The sequence below is a fragment of the Neolamprologus brichardi genome, chromosome 18 (genome assembly GCF_056152115.1).
Source record: "Neolamprologus brichardi isolate AB-2024 chromosome 18, ASM5615211v1, whole genome shotgun sequence".
NCBI classification, from domain to species: Eukaryota; Metazoa; Chordata; class Actinopteri; order Cichliformes; family Cichlidae; genus Neolamprologus; species Neolamprologus brichardi.
The window spans coordinates 14,638,373-14,659,939 of record NC_142121.1 but is presented as its reverse complement, the minus strand read 5'-3'; the positions used below and the strand labels follow the sequence as shown (position 1 = coordinate 14,659,939).

Genomic DNA, 21,567 nt, shown 5'->3' with positions numbered 1-21,567 from the left:
GAGACAGTTTAAATGCTGTTGATTTAGCAGACAAAGCTCTATAACTTATTTCTGTGCTTTCTTCTTATTTATTTAGACAATAAAAATTATTCAGTCATAAGAAAAAACATACGAAGCCAGGGAAAGTGTTCAGCTTTATTTGAGAACACAGCTGGAACCCCAGTTGTTACTGGTTTCATTCCCAGCGTTGAGTCCTGTAATGTCAAATTCTTTTCTAAGAACTTATGAGCATGCATCCAGAAACCTGCGACTGCTAAAAACCAAGTTAAAATGAATCATCAAGATGCAGTTCAGCACACAGCTGGGTTCAGTAAATGCCTATATGTATTTGAGTGCAAGTTTTATCTTAAAAAGTTGATGGCTGGTTGGAAAAGGAGTTTCCCTAGCGTCTGATTTTATGACTGGAAACCTACGTATGTACTCACTCATTAAGATGTCAGAGGGGATATACCTGCTGCAATAAAAAGCCAGCAGGCAAGCTTAGTCCCTAATCTGTGAGAAACAAACTCTAACTCCAGCATTAAGTAGTATAAGAGCAGCCTTCAGCCAAACAATAGATAGAGTAGACCTCTAACACTTGCTTTGGGCTATCATGCTGTTTTTCTTTGTTGTTGTTGTTGTTGTTTTTGAAGGGGAGGGTCAAGTGCATAACAGAAAAGAATTGATATTTCTGTTTGGAATTGGCCACTTATATTTTCAGGGTTGGACCAATCTTTATCTTTCTAGGTGTAGGTGTAACTGTGATGTTTAATATTAGCAATTATGCTACAGTAAACACCTTAATGCAAATATACAGAATTGGTAAATATATATACACATGTGATATGTACAACAGATTTGTAATGACTTATAAAGAGAGCACAAATAAACTGAAAACTGTAAACAAAAACATTACAGTGCATTGACGCTGTTTTTTTATAAATGTACCAAATGCTTACTAGTATAACTTTAAAGAATGCTGAATGTTGCTGATCTGCTGTTATATGCTTTGAAAGATTTATAGTGTATTCCCAGACCCCATCCCTCTCTAACAACTGATCTACAATTGCAGACTGTTTATGAGAATAGTCTCAATCAAAAGAGCTGCTATTGTAGAAATGTCAGAGTGAAACTGAATTCTGTAAATAAAAGTTTTAAGCAAAGGATCAAAGATGACTCGGAGATTTATGTTTGACCACAACAAACAAAAGTAATGAGAAACATTCAGGGCCTATGAAAACAGCGACTCTAAGTGCTCTAAATCCAAAGAGATTCATGATTTCAAGCGTCTTCGTTGCACAAGCCATGTATGCACATGTGCCAAGTTCCCAGCATTGTCATTATTTTTGGCTCTTCTTATTTCTTTTACTCTATTTCTCTTGTCTTTTCTCATCTTTTGCAGTATCGTTTCAGTTATTTTTGAGTGTGTTATTGGTTGTAATGGCTTAGAAGTTTAAAAAGCCAAAAGTCAGTTGTTGCTAAATAAACTAAGCGTTCATATTTTTATTTTCTTTCCTTTGAAGTATAATAAAAAGACATGACTTAGCAGTACAGTAGGGTTTTTTTTTTCATTGCCAAGCTACGATTATCAGCCTCTACATTCAGTGTCAGCCAGTTCCTCTCCTCTATCACTTTTTACTGCTGTCAGCCAGAGAAAGGCCTCCAGGAGACTTTTACTCGTGAAATGCGAGCCACTTCAGGCATGTTTAGATTATTGCAGACCTCTCCACTTAACTAGCCATAACACTCTGTTGACTGCTGAAAGCAGCACAAGCATTCATCACATTTAGTTGACAAGAAACATGAAAATAGGATGGCCTCTGTAAATATCGAGTAAACTTGTAGGTTGACTTCTGCAATAACTGGATAAGTCTAGAGTGCAACCCTTTTATCATGGTTTTTCCCTTTATACAGTAGATTATGATGCACATTTAATATGAGCTGCAAAAGGGTCAGTTTTACCGTCTCAGCAACTATGACTGATATTTTGCACAGTCTGTTTGTGGTGCCTGGTGGGTGATTACATTTTTTGCACCACACAACCAGCATTGTCTTATGTAGTAAAATTTCCTACATTCACTAGATTGGTACAAAAATGCACTTACACACATGAAAGCAAATATGTAAATGGCACTGGTGTCCCACAGAGAATTCCTCTTTGCTATCAGAGAAACTGTTATTTTAGCCGTTCTTCTGTGTGGTAATCATCCAGAAATCTGAAGATTTATTTTTAAGCATCATGTTTCTTCTCACGGTACTGCTGTACATTATCACCATGCAACTACAGCATAAAATTGCAACCTCAGCGTTTCTGCAGTAGACTTTTAAAATATTATTTTCGATTTGTACAGATGTTATGATCAGTATTGCTGATCTCCTTTTTAAAAGGTTTGCAGTAAGAGACACTATTAGCCTGTAATGACTTTGCAGTTTAAAATAGGTAACTTTACAACATTGGAAACTGAAAGTACACCTTCCCACAACTTGACAATCTCCCACTAGGTGAAGCCATCTGAATGCCACATGAAATTATCACAAACATGCTCAGACAAACATACATTCCACTCAGTGGTTATGTGGTTTTCAGCGTCTAGCATGCGTCCCTCCCCACCCCCATCCAGCCAAAGAAGGCTTTCTAGCTGGATAATTTGTAGCAATGAGAGGCTTGATGTTACATCGACTTAGTCTGGTAGAGAAAATCTAAGATTGCTTCGTTCTTATTGCAGGTTATGGCATACTTATGAAGGGAACTGTGATTCAAAGCCTCCTTGTCACTCCAGGTGAAGTAACTCTGGGTATTCAACCCTAGTTCTCCATGAACCAGGGTTGCTGACTGCAGAAGAAAATAAGAAGAGATTTCATTAGAAAATGTAGATGCATTTTTCAATCAGACATTTCCAGGACAGCACAAGATGTTTCATGCTTCCAAAGTGAAATTTGACTGTATGAAAGTATGTTAGGCCCTATTTAAATGGCTTTGTCATTAGATATCTGTATGTTTATAATGAAATGAACAATAAGAAAAAAGTAGGTCATGGGGGTTATTTGTGAGAAGGATTCCTTGGCCACTTTGGCTAGAAGTTACAGACTAGACCACAGAGAGCTGTCATAAGAAAATAGTTCCAGAGAAAACTATAAAAACTGCAATGTGTGAATTTGCTGTGCTACAAACTAAATTTCTTTCACAGCCATGGTTTGGTAAAATTTCAGTTATATATCTTCTATTAAATCTACCTGTAGCTTTACAATGGTTCCAGTAACTTATAGGCTCTATATGATGTCTTACATCTTATCTAATTTTTTATTGACCCAAATTACCTTGTAAGTTCCATCAACCTAGTGGCTGCAAATATTTTTGTGATTAGTTAACAAAATTGTGAAATTACATCTAACAATCTGTATTTGACATGCAACTTAATGTGATTCTGTAGAGGTAACAATAAAAATAAAGTGCTCTGATTTATGTATTTATTTATTTATTTATTTTTTGCCTGTCCTGTTTGGCTCTTTTGCCATCCGAATTATTGTCTAAAGGCGAAAAAAGATGCCCAATGGATTTTCTTTACCAAATTGACCATCCCAGCTTTGCCATAATGGTCCATTTGATTCACCTTTTATTATTTATTTTATTTTCACTTGCTGAATACGGGACAGACTTGACTGGGGGAAAGAAAAGGGAGAAATAAAGAGGGAAAGAAATACAGTTGAGAAGAGGGACGGGGGAGAAGGGCAAAAAACAAAAACCAACAGAATAAGCAGAAAAAAAAATACATATATCGATCACCTGGATCACCTGTTGAGAAAGAAAAAAGAAAACAAGCAGAAGAAAACGAGAGTAATAGAATAAACAAAATCACAATGATATATGGGAATATGACAGTAAATACTAAATATTAAACATTATTGTGCAGCACGTAAGATCGACAGCACAGTGTGCTTTGAGGTAGGAGCCAAAAAGGGTGTAGTTTGTGTGTGTGATCACCCGTGTGTACACCTGTGAGCATGGACGCGCTTGTTTTTTAAAAGGTTCCTTCATGTAATGATCTGCTGGAGGGTGTGGGGGGCCACTGCCCCGTCCTCCAGGGCATGAAGCAGGTATGGAGGAGATCAAAACTCCAGACATCCAGAGGCCCCCAGAACACAAGAGACCAAGGAAGACCAACAGAGAGGCAGCCGTGCTGCTCTGATTTAGGCTAAAATTATACATAAAATCACAATGGCATGTCAGCACACACTGCGATGCACATAGAGCAGCATGTGGAATGCAGAAATGTTTGAGTTGAATTTGGAGAAAATGTATGCCATATCAAACTGCTAATGGTCATTTTATTGCAGTGTGTCATGGAGAGAACTTTGGCCCACGCCTTGGTTTCCTCACTCTGGGTATTTTCTTCAGGCTGAAAGCCCAGGAAAAAGGAGCTATTTTCCAGCAGTGCAGGAGCCTTTGCAAATCACGTGTCCTGATCCTTCAGTGTGTGGGTCTAAAGTTTTATACTTTATTAGTGAAGGTGTTGACAAACTTTGTGTTACCATAACTGGTACCACACCATTTTGCATCATTTAAAAAGCGCATCTCATATGACTGTTTTTGTGGTCTACATTATCTGCAAACCAGTTATGTGGAAATAACATTTTCCATCTTTAGTGTATGTTAGAGATTTCCCTCCAGTGCTCACTGCAAGTGTTGGTTCACCGATTTTTCCAACATTACAGAGATGGTTTGATCTGTGTCTCTAATATTCCAAACATCTCTAATAAAAGTGATGTTAATTTTTTTGCAGTGTATTTTGCAGTTACTGAAATGTACATTTCTTCAAAAACATCTAAAATGAACACACTGTGTATTTGAAATAGCTTTAATTCTTAGACTAGAACTGACTGGCTGAATATCTACTCAGAGCGGCTTCTTTCCAATCCTATCTGTTTCTGGAAAGCAGAAAGAATAATTTGAGTTTGAAACTTGAAAGTACTCTGATTAAAAGCTGCTTTTGATAGAAAAACAAAGCCACAGGGGCACATTTTCAAGACATTTTTGTTTTTATAGCTGCGTTGGGCTGAACCATGCATAGAGTAGAGACTTATTATAGAATAATTATACAATGTCATCTTGGTACACACTGGTAGCAAATGCATCAGTTGTAATAATATGGTTCCAGCTACAAAGAGGCAGCTCTAAGGCTCGGCCTGTCTGAAAATTGTAGACTGCCCCAGAAACTAGAACATATAAGGAGCAACTGGACGTCTCTCAGTACATTTTGTCGGCTGGCCGAGCCAGTCTGTTTGAAAAGCGAAGCTGAAGACATTAGTTTTGGTTGTACATGTTTTCAGTTCCAGTGGAGGGCTACACGAATGAAACCAAACATTTTGGGCAAGAGTCCCAGGAAGCAACGTGAACAAGAGGTTATAACATTCTCCACCAAACAAGTTGAAAGAAAAAAGCAAGAGGGAAAAAAGGGCTAGCCATCTGCCTGAAACAAATATGCATAGCCTAGCAGGCTGCTTTCAAATAGGTTTTCCACTGCTGAGCAAGCACAAGGTCACAAGGCTATCAAGCTGGGTTATATTAAAATACAGTTAGGTTCATATATATATATATATATATATATATATGGACACTGAAGCAAGGTTTTTTTGGGTTTCTTTTTTACCTGCTTACTATATATATTTCCCGGAGCTTAATGACACTGTTGATTTTTTGACTTTCAGAGAAGTCAGCAAGGCTTTTTTCTTTTTTCATAAAATATTTCAGCATCAACTAGGCAGGCATGCAAATTTAAATGAACCTTTAGGTACCTCCATGGATTTGATATTTTTTATCCCAGTTTATTGTTTTGGTAATTGAAGGATTGCCATGGAATTTGGCACAGTAATTCCTGGGAACGTGAGGAAGAACTGGAATGATGTTACTAACCTTCCCAGTTTTTAATTGTGCCTTTTTAAACAAACTACAATGGTGGTAGTGTTGGCTTAGGGAACATCTTAAATGCAATGCACATTCAAACACAGGATCCAGAAGGCCATTCCATGTATGGATAGATGAATACTTTCTTAGGATCCAGAAGACAGGGGTCAGTGTAGAGTGGACAGGTATGTGAGTAACCCACAATTCCTTTTTTGCAAGAACAAAAAAGGCAGATGAGTCTGATGCAGAGGGAAAGCTCTTTGGCTGATAGGATGAAACTATTTGAAACCGAAAGAGATGATGTTGGCACAGGCAGCTTGCAAAATAACACAGACAAGCGCATTAGAGAGCCTGATTAGTGCAACCATAGACAACAAACTGGCAGAGAATAGTTGTTTGAGATGGTCTTTAAGTGCTGTTGAGTTATGATTAGATGAAAAACAGGTGCATCAGCTAAAGAGCAGAAAAACAGGTGGATCCAACAGCAGGCATAATCCAGGGTGGAGCCTGCCCACTCCCACCTGAGAGGAAAGGAAAGATCAAATATATGAGCAGAGAGGTTAACCTAGAGGTTAAAAAACAAGCAAAAACACGAACATGCAAAAATGGTATGTGACCTCATTTTGAAAGGAATTTTAGTTGTGCTGCAACTGCTTTCTGCAGTTTTAATCCTTTTTTTTTTTTTTTTTTTTTTTGCCTGTCCCGTTTGGCTCTTTTGCCATCAGAATTATTGTCTAAAGGCGAAGAAAGATGCCCAACGGATTTACTTTACCAAATTGACCATCCCAGCCTTGCCGTAATGGTCCATTTGATTCACCTTTTATTGTTTATTTTATTTTCACTTGCTGAATACGGGACAGACTTGACTGGGGGAAAGAAAACGGAGAAAGAAAGAGGGAAAGAAAAACAGCTGAGAAGAGGGACGGGGGAGAAGGGCAAAAAACAAAAAACCAACAGAATAAGCAGAAAAAAAAAAGAAAAAAAATACATATATCGATCACCTGGATCACCTGTTGAGAAAGAAAAAAGAAAACAAGCAGAAGAAAACGAGAGTAATAGAATAAACAACATCACGATGATATATGGGAATATGACAGTAAATACTAAATATTAAACATTTTTGTGCCGCACGTAAGATCGACAGCACAGTGTGCTTTGAGGTAGGAGCCAAAAAGGGTGTAGTTTGTGTGTGTGATCACCCGTGTGTACACCTGTGAGCATGGACGCGCTTGTTTTTTAAAAGGTTCCTTCATGTAATGATCTGCTAGAGGGTGTGGGGGGCCACTGCCCCATCCTCCAGGGCATGAAGCAGGTATGGAGGAGATCAAAACTCCAGACATCCAGAGGCCCCCAGAACACAAGAGACCAAGGAAGACCAACAGAGAGGCAGCCGTGCCACTGTCCCAGAAAGAGCTGAGGAGAGTCCCAGAGGAGGGGTCACTCAGCAGCTGCGGAGCAGAAGCCAGGGGGGGTTGCAGTGACGTGCCCGTGAGCTCCGCCGGCAGCCAGCTGTGCCTGAGTGACCGAGCCCCAGGCCGAGAGGTTTTAATCCTAATTCCAGAAATACATTAACTAACTTTGGTCACAACTGCAAATCCTGTGCAAAGTCATCTCTTCCCAGAACACTGAACATTCTCAGCCAATAGCTCTACTTCCTACATTGTGATAAGTAAATATTTGTGCTGACAAATGTTATAAAATGTGGTTTCTTCAAGAATGGTTTCCATTGTACTGTTAAATCTGTCTGGCACACAAGAAAAAACAAATCAGGAGGGGAACTATAGTTTCCACCTGTGCTCCCATTCCTTGTTCCAGTCATCGTTTGCCATTAATTATCAGGCAGCAGGGAAAAAAAACCCTGAAAGAAAATCTAAGTGCTCCGGAGGAGTGCTCCTGGACTCTGGAAAATATTCCATTTTGGCCACTGAAGCTTTTATATTAACCATTGGCCCATGCTGGAGCTATTCATACTCTTTTCACATTCTTTTGCTTTCAGGAAACGTCTAAAATAACAGCTCCACCCCACAGCTTCATTTGCATTTAGTGCCTCCACTTCTGTATCTCCTACTCCTCTATCATTAATATAAACTCTTTTCTTTCAGGTTAAAATTTAGGAAATGAGGGAATTCTCCTTATTTGCCGCTTTTTTCTTCTTTTTTTCCATAACTCCATAAAGTACAGTGTTTAAGGATGGATGCTACTAAGACTGTCGGGCTGTAGTATCTCTAGGGCATGCACTGTCTCCTATAATTAGTTTGCACTGGGATGTAGTGATGCTCTACGTGCTGCTGTTTAGACCTCATCTAAAGCACGAGGGGCGGGCCCCGAGACAACTTTCCCAACTGGTGATTTGATGAAGGAAGGATTTTCCAGTGTCAGTATCTCAAAGCCGGTTCAGGTTCAGTGTTGCGGCGTTAGTCCAGCCTCCTCACGGTGCACAACTCTCAGGGAACGGAGTGGCTTGCGCTTTTTTCATGAAAGCCCTTTGCCACCAGTGCGAGAGCTGGGCTAAAGGGGAATCGAATCTGAAGGGCCCAGTCTGGCTGTAAGAAGCATCCTTGTACTTTCCCACATGGCGCTGTAGTATAAGCACATTTTTGTGGACTGTCGACGGGATCAAATTGTAAAGAAAGTCGCCCGTTTTCCGTATAGCTGGGGGCGCTCACCATGGAGATGCAAAGATGGACCACCAGGTGGAAAACGAAAAGGTGGCTATGGGATTCAACGCTAATCGTTACGGTCACAGTTATTTTAATTCTCCAGGCTGCCAATGTTAGAGCAGGTAAGATGCTGTTCCTATACACCTCAGTCACTGTGCCGGGTCTAGGGCATCCCTGACAGTTTGAAAGCGCCTCATGCTGGCAGGCAGCCCAGATGCCAGTAGGCTTAGTCGGTAGCTACAAACGGTCTCAGCTTTCATTTCAATTAATGCCCGGTGTCCCGGGCGCCATCACTTAAACTCACCTTAACTCAGTTTATATACATTTTTAGTTGCCAAGTAAACATTTTCCATCTCGTTGCCGGTTTTGTTATTTGTTTGTTTTTGTCAAAGATATTATTTAAAAAACGTAAATACATTTATCAGAAGTATCATAAGAATTCCAAAGATTCTTCTTTTCATAAATGCTGACACCAAAATGAAGCTGTATCATGTGACTTGACAACATATTCAAGATTTCAGAATCTTTAAGGTGGTCTTCCCGGTCACATGTGTCTGAACTTTGTATAATTATCTAAAGCTACATATAGAGAGTTATATAGTTTTAGTGAAACTACTTTAAAGTCATCAACGAAGCTATATATCGTTCAAGAGCGCAAGTGCTATAGAGTGGATTCTTGGCACAAATAGGCGAAGATGTCCCTTTCCTCTGAGTGTGTGAGTGAGTGATGGGTGCCATCCAGGTGTGGTCAGAGAGGGCTCTTAAATCCTTCTTCAGACAAAATAAACTGCAGGTTTTACGCAGAAATTTTACGCTCGACTTTAGGTAGTAATGACCAGGAGCCCACGGATAATGCTTTAAGTTTTTACAGCATAAATATGTAGCAAGAGTCCAACGCTTTAATCAAATCCACAAAATGGTTTAAATGTGGCGGAAAACTTTGGTTCTTTTGATTGATAAGCTGTAGCCTACCATGTTTATTTCACAGTCTGACAGCTGTCAACTGAGTTTACAGTAGCACAGTATAATTTTAAACATATAGGTTTTGTGATGGGCTTTGTAAGTTTATATAATAACTGGGCACGAGACTGTGGAAATCTGGGAGGGAGACTCATATTCTGGCCTGAAGGATCACCATCTTTCCACATTATCTGGGCTCCTAGTCCAAGGAGGGGGAAAAAGAAGAGGGAGGGGAGGGAGGTGGAAAAAAGAAAGGAGTATTTTTCTTTGTTTTGAAAATACACATGTGGGTCATAAAAACGATGAAATTGAAGATCAAATGAAATCACATAGGTATTCATAGTGAACTGTGGCTTTTGCCAAGATAAATTTGTGTGTGTTTCAGAACTATGCATCTGTTTGGGTAGACTTATTTAAACACTTGTATTATTTTGATACCAGGTATGTGATTATTGATCCTTTCAGATGGCAACAGAAAATAAAAATGTATCTTAAGTGGCTATATAAAAATGCTAATCAGAAGATGATATATTGTAACACATAATTTTGGCTAATTTATGCTAACTGGACAAGCCCACCACTGTCTAAATCATCATCATTCATCATTGTTTTTTGTGTACTGTGATACACAACAAATTGATTCAGCAGAGGGAAAATTGCAGAGAAGCAAAATGAAAAGATTATGAAAGCAAATATCTAAGTGGCACAGCTTTCGCACTGCCCATCTTCCTTCATTCTGACAGATATTTCAACTCACCATAATTGCATGATGTGCTAGCAAACATTTACAGGGTTTCCAGTGTACACTAATTGCTGCCTATGCTGCCAACTCTCAGTAGATGGCAGTGACACGAAAAAGGCCGACAAGTCATCCCAAGATGCCGCTGCATGACCACAGAGCCACAAAAGACATTAAGTCAAAATGTCACAGATTAAGTTAATCACAAGTCTAAACTTAAACATCAAAATGTATTGCTCTGAGAAGTGTTGGGATGAGGAGAGTTGGACATTTTGCCAAAAAAAAATGTATTTCATAGTGTTAGAGTCTGCTGGTTAAAATGCTTTAATGAATGTAACAGAGGTTTTTCATGTTACTGCACGCTTCATTGCCTGAGGAAGGATCACCAAAGTTTGTTATGTTAGTAGATCGTTAACATGGCAGATAGTATATCACAGGTCCCAGACAGCAAATAAGAAGATCTGTCATTAAAAATCATAGAGACCGACAAATTACCCCTCAGACTAGACTGTGGAGAGTCTGAAACTGCGTTGGTACCTTTAGCACGAGAGAACCGTCTTCTCTCTCTTGTGGTTTTACATCCGTATCATTAGAATATGGTTTATTTCTTTTTAGGGTGGAAAGATGGGAATCTTTTTTCAGTATACGCTATGTTGGCTCGACCTCCTTGGTAGGATGAAGCTGTGCCCACTCATTTGGGATCTTTAAGGGTTTTGGGATATTGCCCGTTTTTCAGGGCTTCTGTGAAAGAATGGTTGTGGAAGGAAAGGAGCTGAAAAGTTTGGGGGAGGACAGGGGGGTGATGGGATGCTGGTGGGTGGGTCTGTGGGGGGTTCCTGGCCAATTCAGCACATCTGGAATATATGAGGCCTTGAGGTATGCAGTAATGCAGAAAGGCATTCTGAAACTCACAAAGAGACCTTTAGTCCAAGCTTGACTTTTTTCAAGAACCAGTAGCTCTGTACTTGGGACAATACTCAGAAGAGCCACAGACTGTATTGCTTTTTATGAGGCATTTTTTGTGAGGTTTAAAACCTGGCAGTCAGTTTCTCTCTTTTTTTTTTTTTTAAAGTATGTCTGTGTTTGAGTCAGAAGTCACTCCGTCTGTTAAACTGCTTTTTGTGCAGTGTCAGCAAAAAAAGAAAAAGCCTTAAAAAATAGATTTTTAGCAGCTTGCCTAACACATGCTCAACAAATGAAATTCAAGAATTGTGCACTATGGCACCAGATTATCTGGAGCAATATCAGCATAAATGCCTCGAGGAGCAGATCTGGAAAGCTTCGCGTGACCTAAAATTTCAGACCCGACCCCTGAGCATGAGCGGGTTGATTCTCCACTCAAGTTGTTATTTTTCTGGTCACGGGAGAAGTAGCTACAGGGATGGGGCCTTCTCACTTTAGTCTCGTGTATGTTTTAGTTAGGGGGGGTGGGGGGGGCTACAGGGAGTGGTGCCAGTATAAAAAGCCATAATGGTTTCAGCATGTCGACTTATAGCACCACCCATTAGACCTTTTCTTGGTTCCTAAAAGTGAACAGGAGCTGCTACATCAGCACTTCCTGTCTTTTTGTGCCACATGACTAAAAAAAATGGAAAATGTACAGCTGAATATTTATATAAAAATTCCTTCAGCATTATGTTTTTATGTTTCGAGAAAAGCCACAATCTAAAGGTATGGTGAAAGGCCAATTCAAATTAGGCTGTGGTTTGCCTAAAAAAAACAAACAAAAAAAAACAACAAATGGTTGTTTTTATGAAACTTTACATTAAAGTTATTGAAATATGATGTATGTGCTATTTTGATCTTTACTTCATATGTTTTAACCAAATTTTCCTCCCATGTCATAGAGTTTAGCTGAGTAGTGTAAGTTCAATGAGGAGACTTTCGGCAATGTAAACTTCAGGAAAGGCTTTTGTCTGATCCCCTTTAATAATTTTCCCACAAAGTTTTCTTGCCAGTATCAAACACATTAATCTAGGTTTTTTCCTGGCAAGGGAGAGTTCCCTTTAAGCCTATCATCTCCCTTTCTTTAAAGTCCTTCTGGTCCCTGTGAGATTTTAAGCTGACCATTCAGACATTGTTTATCATTACTGGGCCTTTGAAGAGGACACATCCGGCTCCTTGACTCATTCAAAAGACAAATGTGTTGTGTGATATCTGGACACAGTTGTCCTGGTTTTTATTTCTGTGGTTTCTGTAGCTGTTAAAGGAAAGTATATACTTGGTTTGTAATGGCGATTCAACTGTGCTGAACCTAAGTTTAAAGGGGACCTGTTTTGCTTATTTCAACCTATGCGCTTTTATTCATAGAGTCTACCAACTATCATTGCATGATTCACAATTTGCTTAGTTTATTCAGTATCTGAAACAATCTGTTTGAGCTCCCTTATACTTCCTTAGACCAGCTCTTCTTCTTCTGATTGGTTGGCCCTTCCAAGGTGTGTTCAGCAGAGGTTTGGGGCATCTGTGCTTACAGCAAAAAACTGTGCACCTGAAATGACCATATTAGGCAAATCTGCCCGGAGTAGAAAGAAAACCGTATGAAATGGAGCTCCTGGAAGGTTGTGCTTTTGGCTCATAGGGATTACTTGCAAATACCTCATTGTAACACCCACTATAACAGCACATACAAGACCGAAAATAAGCAAAAGCACGATAGTCCCCTTTGAAAATTAAATATCCACTTTTAATGTTTCATTAAGATTTGGTTAAAAACATGTTTCTCGCCAATACTGCAGAACATTTGTAGCGCTCAAGTTTTAATTTGTCACAGTAAACTAACATTTACTATGCAGAGATTATATAACATTTGGTGTGTGTCATTAAAAAAGCTAAATTATGGGAAGTGTTTGATATTTAAATTTTTGTGAAATGCTTGCATGCTATTAGCAACTAAAACTTCAAACGTAGCGCTAACAAACATATGTTAAAAAATCAATCATAGCTTTATTACTGACTTCTTATATAAAGCCAGGCTATGTAACTTTTGAAAGAAAACAACATATTTAGGACTGAAACATTAAAGCTGTTCCACTACTTTCGGGGGTTTTGTTGTTGCTGGTATGGTATTACCAGTAGCCTGTGGTGACTCATATTTATGTTAGCTAATATTACCTTCAAATAGCTTCTGTGTAACTGGTTGGGACCTGCATTTGAAATTTGAGCTGCCCATTACTAGCACAAGATTGATGAAGTCAGGGTGTGATGGTAAGGGTAATATTAGCTTTTTGTAGATACATCTTAAGTTTTGTGTGTCAGTCTAAAATACACTATGTAAGCCAGTCTTAAAAACACATATCGTTGTTTTAATACAGTCAGAAAGTAATGTTGCAGTATTAAATGTCTGTAAAATGAATAGACTGCATTGGTGATTGCTGATAGGTCTACACATTTCTTCCATTTACTTTCCCATGCAAGACAGCACTCCTAATTATCTTTGAATGCTGACTTATTCTTACTGTATGTTTTTCAGCAAATGCAGCCTCGGGCAGATATGCATTAATCCACACATTACGTTCTTCTGGACGTCAACCCTTCCGTTTCTACACAAACCTTAAAGATAGACTATTAGGCTACCCAAATCCCCTGTAATTACAGTGTAACTAATGATGTGCCTCAAGATAGGGTTTTAAGAAGAAAAACAGTTTGAGAAGGAGACATGCGAAAAAACAGACTAGGCTGGAGTAAGCGTTTGATAATTGGAGGAGAGAGAGCAAATGGGAAATAGTTTTTATAGCTGTTCTGTGCAGTTTCACCTCTGACTTTCAGATCCATTGATAGAAAAGAGCTTAGTAGTGTTAAGAAGCTTGTAAAGCTACCCCTTGCTGTGTTCTCCTTATTCCAAAGACCCAGTGATCAGCAGCAATGATTTTTATCATCCCATAGATGCTGTGGCTTTTAGCTGTGGGGGTAACCGGGGAGGTAAGGAGGGGGGCAATTATGTCTGCTGGTTTCTAACATTTTTATTGCTCCTCTGCCAAGGCAGCTCATAAAGCAACAACTGGTTGAACTGACAGGTTTGGCCAAGAAAAAGCTTGAAAAAGCAAGGGGTGTAATGGGTGTAAATGCTGATTTATCATCAAAATGCCAAGTTGGATTAGACTTTCTGTTAACTATGCTTATAGTGTACTGTAAAGTTACATGCAACATAGACACTAAAAACATAATAAAATAAAAATTAAATTAATCAATCAATCAGCTCAGCTTTCATTTTGTTCAACTGGTATTTTATTTAACTACTTATATTTATAAGTATAAGCACTTAGTATAGGTTTAGCAATTGGTGATATGGTCATTCAGACTGAGGACTCACTTATTCACTCAACTTTTAAGAGTTGCAACTTTGTAACAGTATCTCATTTACAGGGTAGCTTCTCATCATGGAAGTAGTTTTATTTACAACTACTAAAATTTACAACTGTACATGAAAATCTGACATGAGTTTGAGTTTTATTTTCACATTGACATTTTAGAGCCTTAATAAAGTAATCATTTTATTTTTTGTGGTTGCAAAAATTGTGTTTTAGTGCATTACTAATTGTCGTATAAGAAAAATTGTTGATGATTTTTATCAATTCATTGTTCTCTCTCTCTACAGCTGAACCCGTGGATGTACTGAAGGTGCTGGACTTTCAGAGCTCTCCTGAAGGAATAAGGAAAACAGCAGGCTTCTGCACAGTGCGGAGAGGATCCAAACCCGACGCAGCTTATCGAGTGGGAAAAAGGGCTCAGCTCAGTGCTCCGACTAAGCAGCTTTTCCCAGGTAAACGCCTCACTTCTCAGCATTTACACTGAAACTGAAACAGTAGTACAATAGTAGGTCTTCCATAAAGCAGATAAACAAACAAACGCTCCCAATTTTAAATGCTAGAGACCATAGAATGATTATAAAATGAATCTTGAGGATTACACAAGTTGTTGAGAGCTTTATTTTATTGATCATATATGTTTGTGGTAGTGTGGAATATGCACTTTAATTTGACTGTTTTTACATAATTTGACCAGTTCATTTCAGATATTAGTAATGGAAATTGCCATCATATTGCATAAAAACTTAAGCACTTAAAATAGCCTTCCTGTAAGATAAGCTACAACTAACATTGTACAACAATACTAGAACCTTTGTGAGGCTTTCTAGACAACTGCTAATATTTGCATTGTAAAATTATTGCAATTGAAGGCATCAGGTGATGTAAAGTGTAATGTTAAGCAAGTAAGGTTGAGTAAGTAAGGTTGATTTAAAAAGTTTTGGTGCTTTTAGGTCAAAGGCATTGTAATTCTGACCCAATTTGGGGGTGAAATGTTGCCAAATTAGCAGTTTTTAGAATTCATCCATCGTGGAAAATGTATCATGGAACTTCATCCAATGCTGGCATAGAGATTTTAGCCGAGAAAAAAGTGTTAGGGTGGCAGATATCTGTGAAGCTATGGTGGTTGCATGGCTGCTCAAGCCAATTGTTGTTTGGATTAAAGTATGATGATTAAGTTATATTTTCTTGAACCACTGAATAACAAAGTTTTAAAAAAAAGAGTTAAAGATGATTGTATTTCACAAAGAAATAACAAAGAATGATTTGATAAATGACTCATAAAATCCTTTAGTGTTAAAGTCTGTCTTTTAAAATCCAGTGCAGACTTTCCAGAATCATCTTCTAGAGGATGCCAATGAATTTCAGTTTGCTCCAAGAACCCATAGGGGATGGTAATCTACAATGGTGCGTGTAAACACATGGCTAAAGTAAGCGGAGCAGCACTAGATTTTTGTTATTTGATATTTTGGTAAAACCGACAAATCTGTTACAAAAAAAAACAACAAAAGCATGTCTATTGTTTTGTACACTGATCTCGTCCAACAAAGTGTCTTTCCTCAAGTTTGATTGCTGGCAGATGCAGATGCCCAGTCTGTGGTTAAGGTAGTGAAATTTAGAAGGGTTTGTCATATTGTATGTGCATTTAGAGTGTGTTTGCCCTTCTGTTTTTGAGAGGCCACATTTATTTTATTAGGCTGTTTTTGAGAACTTAATCCATATTTATTTTATTAGGAAGTAGATTTTAAACAAAACTCGGCAAATCCCAATTTCAGTAATCAGTTGCAGAGAACAAAACCTTTTGTCTACTAACAGAAGCAAATATGCCAAATATCAAATTTTTAGTTGATTTTTTAAGTCTGAAATATTAGAAAATCATGGTGTTCCTGTAAAACATAGGACAACCTATGGGAGAGAGAAGACAAAATGTATTCACATGCAGGAGTGACTTATAAAAGTATGGAGAGTGATAAGGGGAAGCGGAAATGCTCAGTGTATCATAGGAAGTTCCCCAGCAGCCTGAGCTTATAGCGGCAAAACTAATACGTGTGTTCTAGTTTCCCCATCTGCAGGTTTACTAGGCCTCTCTTGGGTCTGAGTGGCATAAAATTTGTCATCAATTGGTGAACAGGAAGCTCTAAGCAGACATCCATGTGCCTGCCACTTTTTTGTAACCATGTGGACTTGTTCAAAGAGACTTTACAATGCACCAACCTACACCCTGTCACAGGGAAGTGAAAGGAGTCAAATAGGAATGAATCTGGGCTAGGGCCACAGTGTCTGTTTCCACAATAGAGTATCTCCAATGAAGGGACCGTTCACCTGATTTAGACCTAACTATATCCTTTATATCAAAAAGCAAAATTTAAACCGACTTTCAGAAGTAGAAAAGAAGTCTGTTTTTCAAACCCAAACTGGAAGCTTGGTGCAGGAGAACCATATGTTGAAGCATCTGCCTCCCAATCTACCTTTACAAGCTTGAGGAACCACAAGTAGAGCTGCACACTGAGACTGAGAAAAATATGAGATCTCTTTCTAGTCCCCCAAATTATAATATACCACTGCTGCTTGCATGGCTGCTCAAACAAATCATGCCTCCCTTTGCGGCCTGTTATTCATTTACTACTAGGGCAAAGTTTAGAAATGGTCCCCAGTTGCTTACTTACTCAAAATGGACTTCCAGCAAAGTGAGAGAAATTTATTAGGGATTCATTGCTGTGAAATGAAATGTCCCAGTCAGTGCAGTATGTGTTACTCTTTCTGAATCTGGCTACATTTCAAAGAGCAAAAAGAAAGACTAAAATGCAGTAATTGAAGGAATTAGAAAATAAGCCTGTGTAATTTTTGGCTTAACTGGACAGCATGCTCGTGTTCACTAATGGAAACTTGAGTAATATAAGTGAGCCTGAGAGGTGAGGTGTTGGAGGTGTCATGAAGTATAGTGTCAAAATGTCCTCAGTCAGAATAATTGGACTTTTATTTGGCTAGTATTAGTTATTTTTTCATTGAACCAAACTATTATGTTCACAAAAAATATGACATTTGTTTGAGTTGCTGTATTTATAGCCCTTGTAAAGTTAATACGGCTGCATCACCACTACCAAGGCCTTTCAGGACATGCCAAGGTTTCGTTTAACTTCCCCAGTAAAACGGACTCGCGTCCAGTGGTCTAGACTCTGTGGGTTAATCTGAGGAGAGAAAGTTGAAGCAAAAGCAGTTCTCTCTACTAATTACAATACAATTGCCCTAGTTATAACATCAGAAGAAGGTTTGTAAGACAGGGCACAAGGTAAAAGGAAGTCTCCAGTAGCACAAATGCTTCTTAAGGGAGGACAGTTTGAAAGTTTTTAATTAGTACTAGCAAAATACACACTCTTTGCCCATGAGCAAGTAAAAACACTGACATGTTTGTTAATTTATCATGTCCTTCTGTTTATGTTCATTATATCATTGTACACAGTGAGATGGCAAAAAGAAGTGTTGATAAACACCAAACAAATGAAATAATAAAGACATATTGTTCTTCTTTGCCAGCTACTCACTACACTTCATTTGATTCAGAAATGAAGAAAACCCTGCTGGCCAAAAGTTCCATAAGAGATATTTTTTATTAAACTATTAAAACTATCTTGGTTCTGCTATGTAGCTTTCATGTCTGCTGTTTTATCGTTACATTGCTCTTAATCAGAATATTGGTGTAAAACATGTTCATTTCAGCAATTTTAGGACTATATAAACTCTATATTCATCTTTACTAATGTGACAGCCCACTATTTCTCTTACGTGTTCCACCTTTAGGGGGGGTATTCCCAGAGGATTTCTCTATAGTGTTTACCATCAAGCCCAAGGCTGGCCTCCAGTCCTTCCTGCTTTCTGTGTACAACCAGCAAGGCGTGCAGCAGCTTGGAGTAGAGGTGGGCCGTTCCCCTATCTTCCAATATGAGGACCAGCATGGCAAGCCTGTCCCAGACGAGTACCCTTTGTTCCGTTCCGTCAAACTTTCTGATGGCAAGTAAGTGACGGAGCGCTTTAACACACTAGAAGAGAAAATGTAGATGAAAGACTTTTGTGTCCCCTAAATAGTACCTTTTCTATGCCACGTGCAGTCATCCCATTATCTCAGCGATATCTCAGAATCTGGAGTTTGTTTGTTATGGAAATTGTGAAGTTAGCTCACAAGCAGTACATTTAGGGTAATTTTTTCTATTTTAAAAGATTCAGGTTATTTTTTGTGCTAAGCAGAACCGCTCTGTTTAGTATTTTCTCAGGCACTCAGTGCATACTTAACTCTTCCAGCCTGGTAAACTGACATGCAGCTCTGCACATTTATTATCATCATATGTTGTTCAGTCATTAACACCATATGGAACAACTCAGACAGTAATGGCAAATAAATTGCTGGCAACAATTTAATGAAAGCCTTTCTAAATTATTTACAGCTACACTGCTATACTGATATGCAGTAAAGGACAGGGTTCTCATAGCTGTCCAATGAAGCTGAAACAAATCATTGTTAAAAGTTGCCAGCAATCTTTCATATAAATGCCAACAGAAATGCCTTGCAGCGATTTCATGAGTTGTTCTTTGTTGGTGATAAATAGTGAAAATATACAGCTCGATCAATGCTTTTAATTACAATTTTACAAAATGTGTGGCTAGTAGAGCACTATGGTTTACACATTTTGTCAAAGCTACCTTTGTATTTTTGAATAAACCAAGACTAAAACACTGACAATATTTAGACCAAGGCTTTTGCACACACTTTTTCACTTACCTTATCACCAACTATAGGTATATTTCCTTGAATACTCAAAATGTCAGAGTCATCAGAATCAGAATACTTTAATAATCCCTGAGGAAATTATGCAGATATGTGGAACATGTGGATCCATTCATAGGACTAGTCCAACTAGTTTGAAAATACTCACATGCTCTTCTGGCAAAAACTGAAGAATACTTTCATAGTTAACCAAAAACAACTTTTGCATGTACTTTTTGGAAATTTATGCATAGCTCTCCAGATGCCACAAGGCAAATAGCACTGTGCCAGTGCAAGCTGGTACATTGATGCCAGGCTAGCTGTTTTAACCTTCTACACATTAGACTAAGTTAAGCTAAGCTACATACGCTCATCGGCCACTTCGTTCAGTGGACCAGCTCAACTGCTTTTGAACTTCAGCTAATCCTGATAAGCTGTTGAAGTTTAAAATAAGCATAAGAATGGAGAAGAAAGGCAATTTAAGTGACTTTGAGTGTGGTTGTAGGTACCAGATGGGCTGGTTTGAATATTTTAGCAACTGTTGATCTAGTGGTATTTCCCTATATACAATAATCTATAGGGTTTACAGAGAATGGCCTGCTTTGATCTGATTGGAAGCAGCAGCATCATTTACAAGTGTTGTTGCTGACCATGAGTATCCCTTTATGATCAATGTGTATGCATCTTCTGATGGCTGCTTCTAGTAGGATAGTGTGTCATGTCAGAAAGTTCAAATAATCTCAAATGAGTTTCTTGAACAAGTGAATAAGTTCACTGTACTGACCTAAAGATCTTAGTCCGATAGAGCATGTTTGGGATTTAGTGAAATTTGAGATACATATGATGGATGCTGTCCTAGCAATATGAACCAAAATCTCTGTTTTCAACACCTTGTCAAATTTGTGCCTCAAAAGAATTAAGGCAGTTTTGAAGGCAAACGGAGATCTAAACCAGTACTAGCTTGATCTAGCTAATAAGTCCTGTGACTGTATTTACCAGTATAATCATATAGAGCTTCATATCCAACTCCAGATGTGATAGCAAATACTGGTAAGCGTTTCCACTTCCTAAACTAAATGTTAACTATTCCCTTAGCCGTGGACTGAAGCAGTTTTCCTAAAACTCAGAGGGTCATTGTTGTATTTCTGATGTCCTTCTTTGTTAAACAGATGGCATCGCGTAGCTATCAGTGTGGAGAAGAAGAGCGTTACCATCATTGTGGACTGTAAGAAAAAGGTGACAAGACCACTCGCCAGAAGTGACCATGCCATTATCAGCACAGAGGGCATCACAGTCTTTGGCACCCGAATCCTAGATGAAGAGGTCTTTGAGGTATGACGGCCATATTGAATATCTTCTCACCTGAAGTATTTTCTCTGTGTGGTTGGTGGTGTTTATGTTGTGAAATGATTTAAAAGACCGTTGTCAAATTTGGGACTAATTTGTTTTACAGCAAGCGAGGCAATAAGACAAGAGAAACTTATACCATGCGGTGTGTGAATAGCTGCAAGCCTGTTGCACTCATATTGTTGCTTTAATGCTTTCCTAGGCTGGATCTGGGCAGAAGACTTGAATACAGTTTTTTTTTTTTTATATATAGAGTATGATCATTTTTACGGAGTTATGGGTGTACAAAGTTTGCAAAGATTCAGTGCTATACAGGTAAAAACCTGCTTACACATAATTCCAATAGGAATGTCTTACATATGTATATTGCAGACATTCACCAATAGATTGCATTCATTATGCCTTGAAACTATTACAGAAAACTGACCTAGATGCCAACAATTTCTCTTTTCTGTTTAAGCTTAATTGCACGCACATTGTGAGTATTATTCTCAATGATTTCCATTTAACGCCGTAACAATTTTAGTTTGTAATACTTAGAGTCCAAAAGCTTTAAGGCCAGACATTTTATTTGCCTTTCATTCTGTGTGCATATATATAATAGAGAATTATATTGGCCAGAACAACAATATTGGCTTTGTATACTTGGCAAGAGCCATAGGCAATGTTATTGTGAAGGCTACTCGCACAGTGTGCTACTCAATGTGTTTTTTTTCTCTCAGCACTAATTTGATTTGGATATTTAACTACAAAGGAAATAAAGGGGTCTGTTTGATGTCGACTGCCTAAACTATATTATGCTTTTTTATGAATTAATTGTGTCACAATTGATCAGTAACTGTGAGAAGCAGAATCAAAATTAAGAGGACAGTGATAAAATGGTTCTGGGAACTGGGAACTTTGTGCTCAGCAGC

General features: G+C 38.4%; 1 protein-coding gene across 1 annotated transcript in view; it reads left to right on the top strand.

Moving 5' to 3' along the window:
• Window positions 1-8,250: 8,250 nt before the first annotated feature.
• Window positions 8,251-21,567, top strand: part of LOC102789013 (collagen alpha-1(XI) chain-like) — an 82,232-nt gene continuing 68,915 nt past the window's right edge. The window contains exons 1-4 of the mRNA XM_087831586.1: window positions 8,251-8,663; window positions 14,838-15,002; window positions 18,346-18,559; window positions 20,476-20,638. Coding sequence (XP_087687712.1) covers window positions 8,549-8,663; window positions 14,838-15,002; window positions 18,346-18,559; window positions 20,476-20,638 — 657 coding nt within the window. The 5' untranslated portion in view covers window positions 8,251-8,548. The remainder of the gene's footprint in view (window positions 8,664-14,837; window positions 15,003-18,345; window positions 18,560-20,475; window positions 20,639-21,567) is intronic.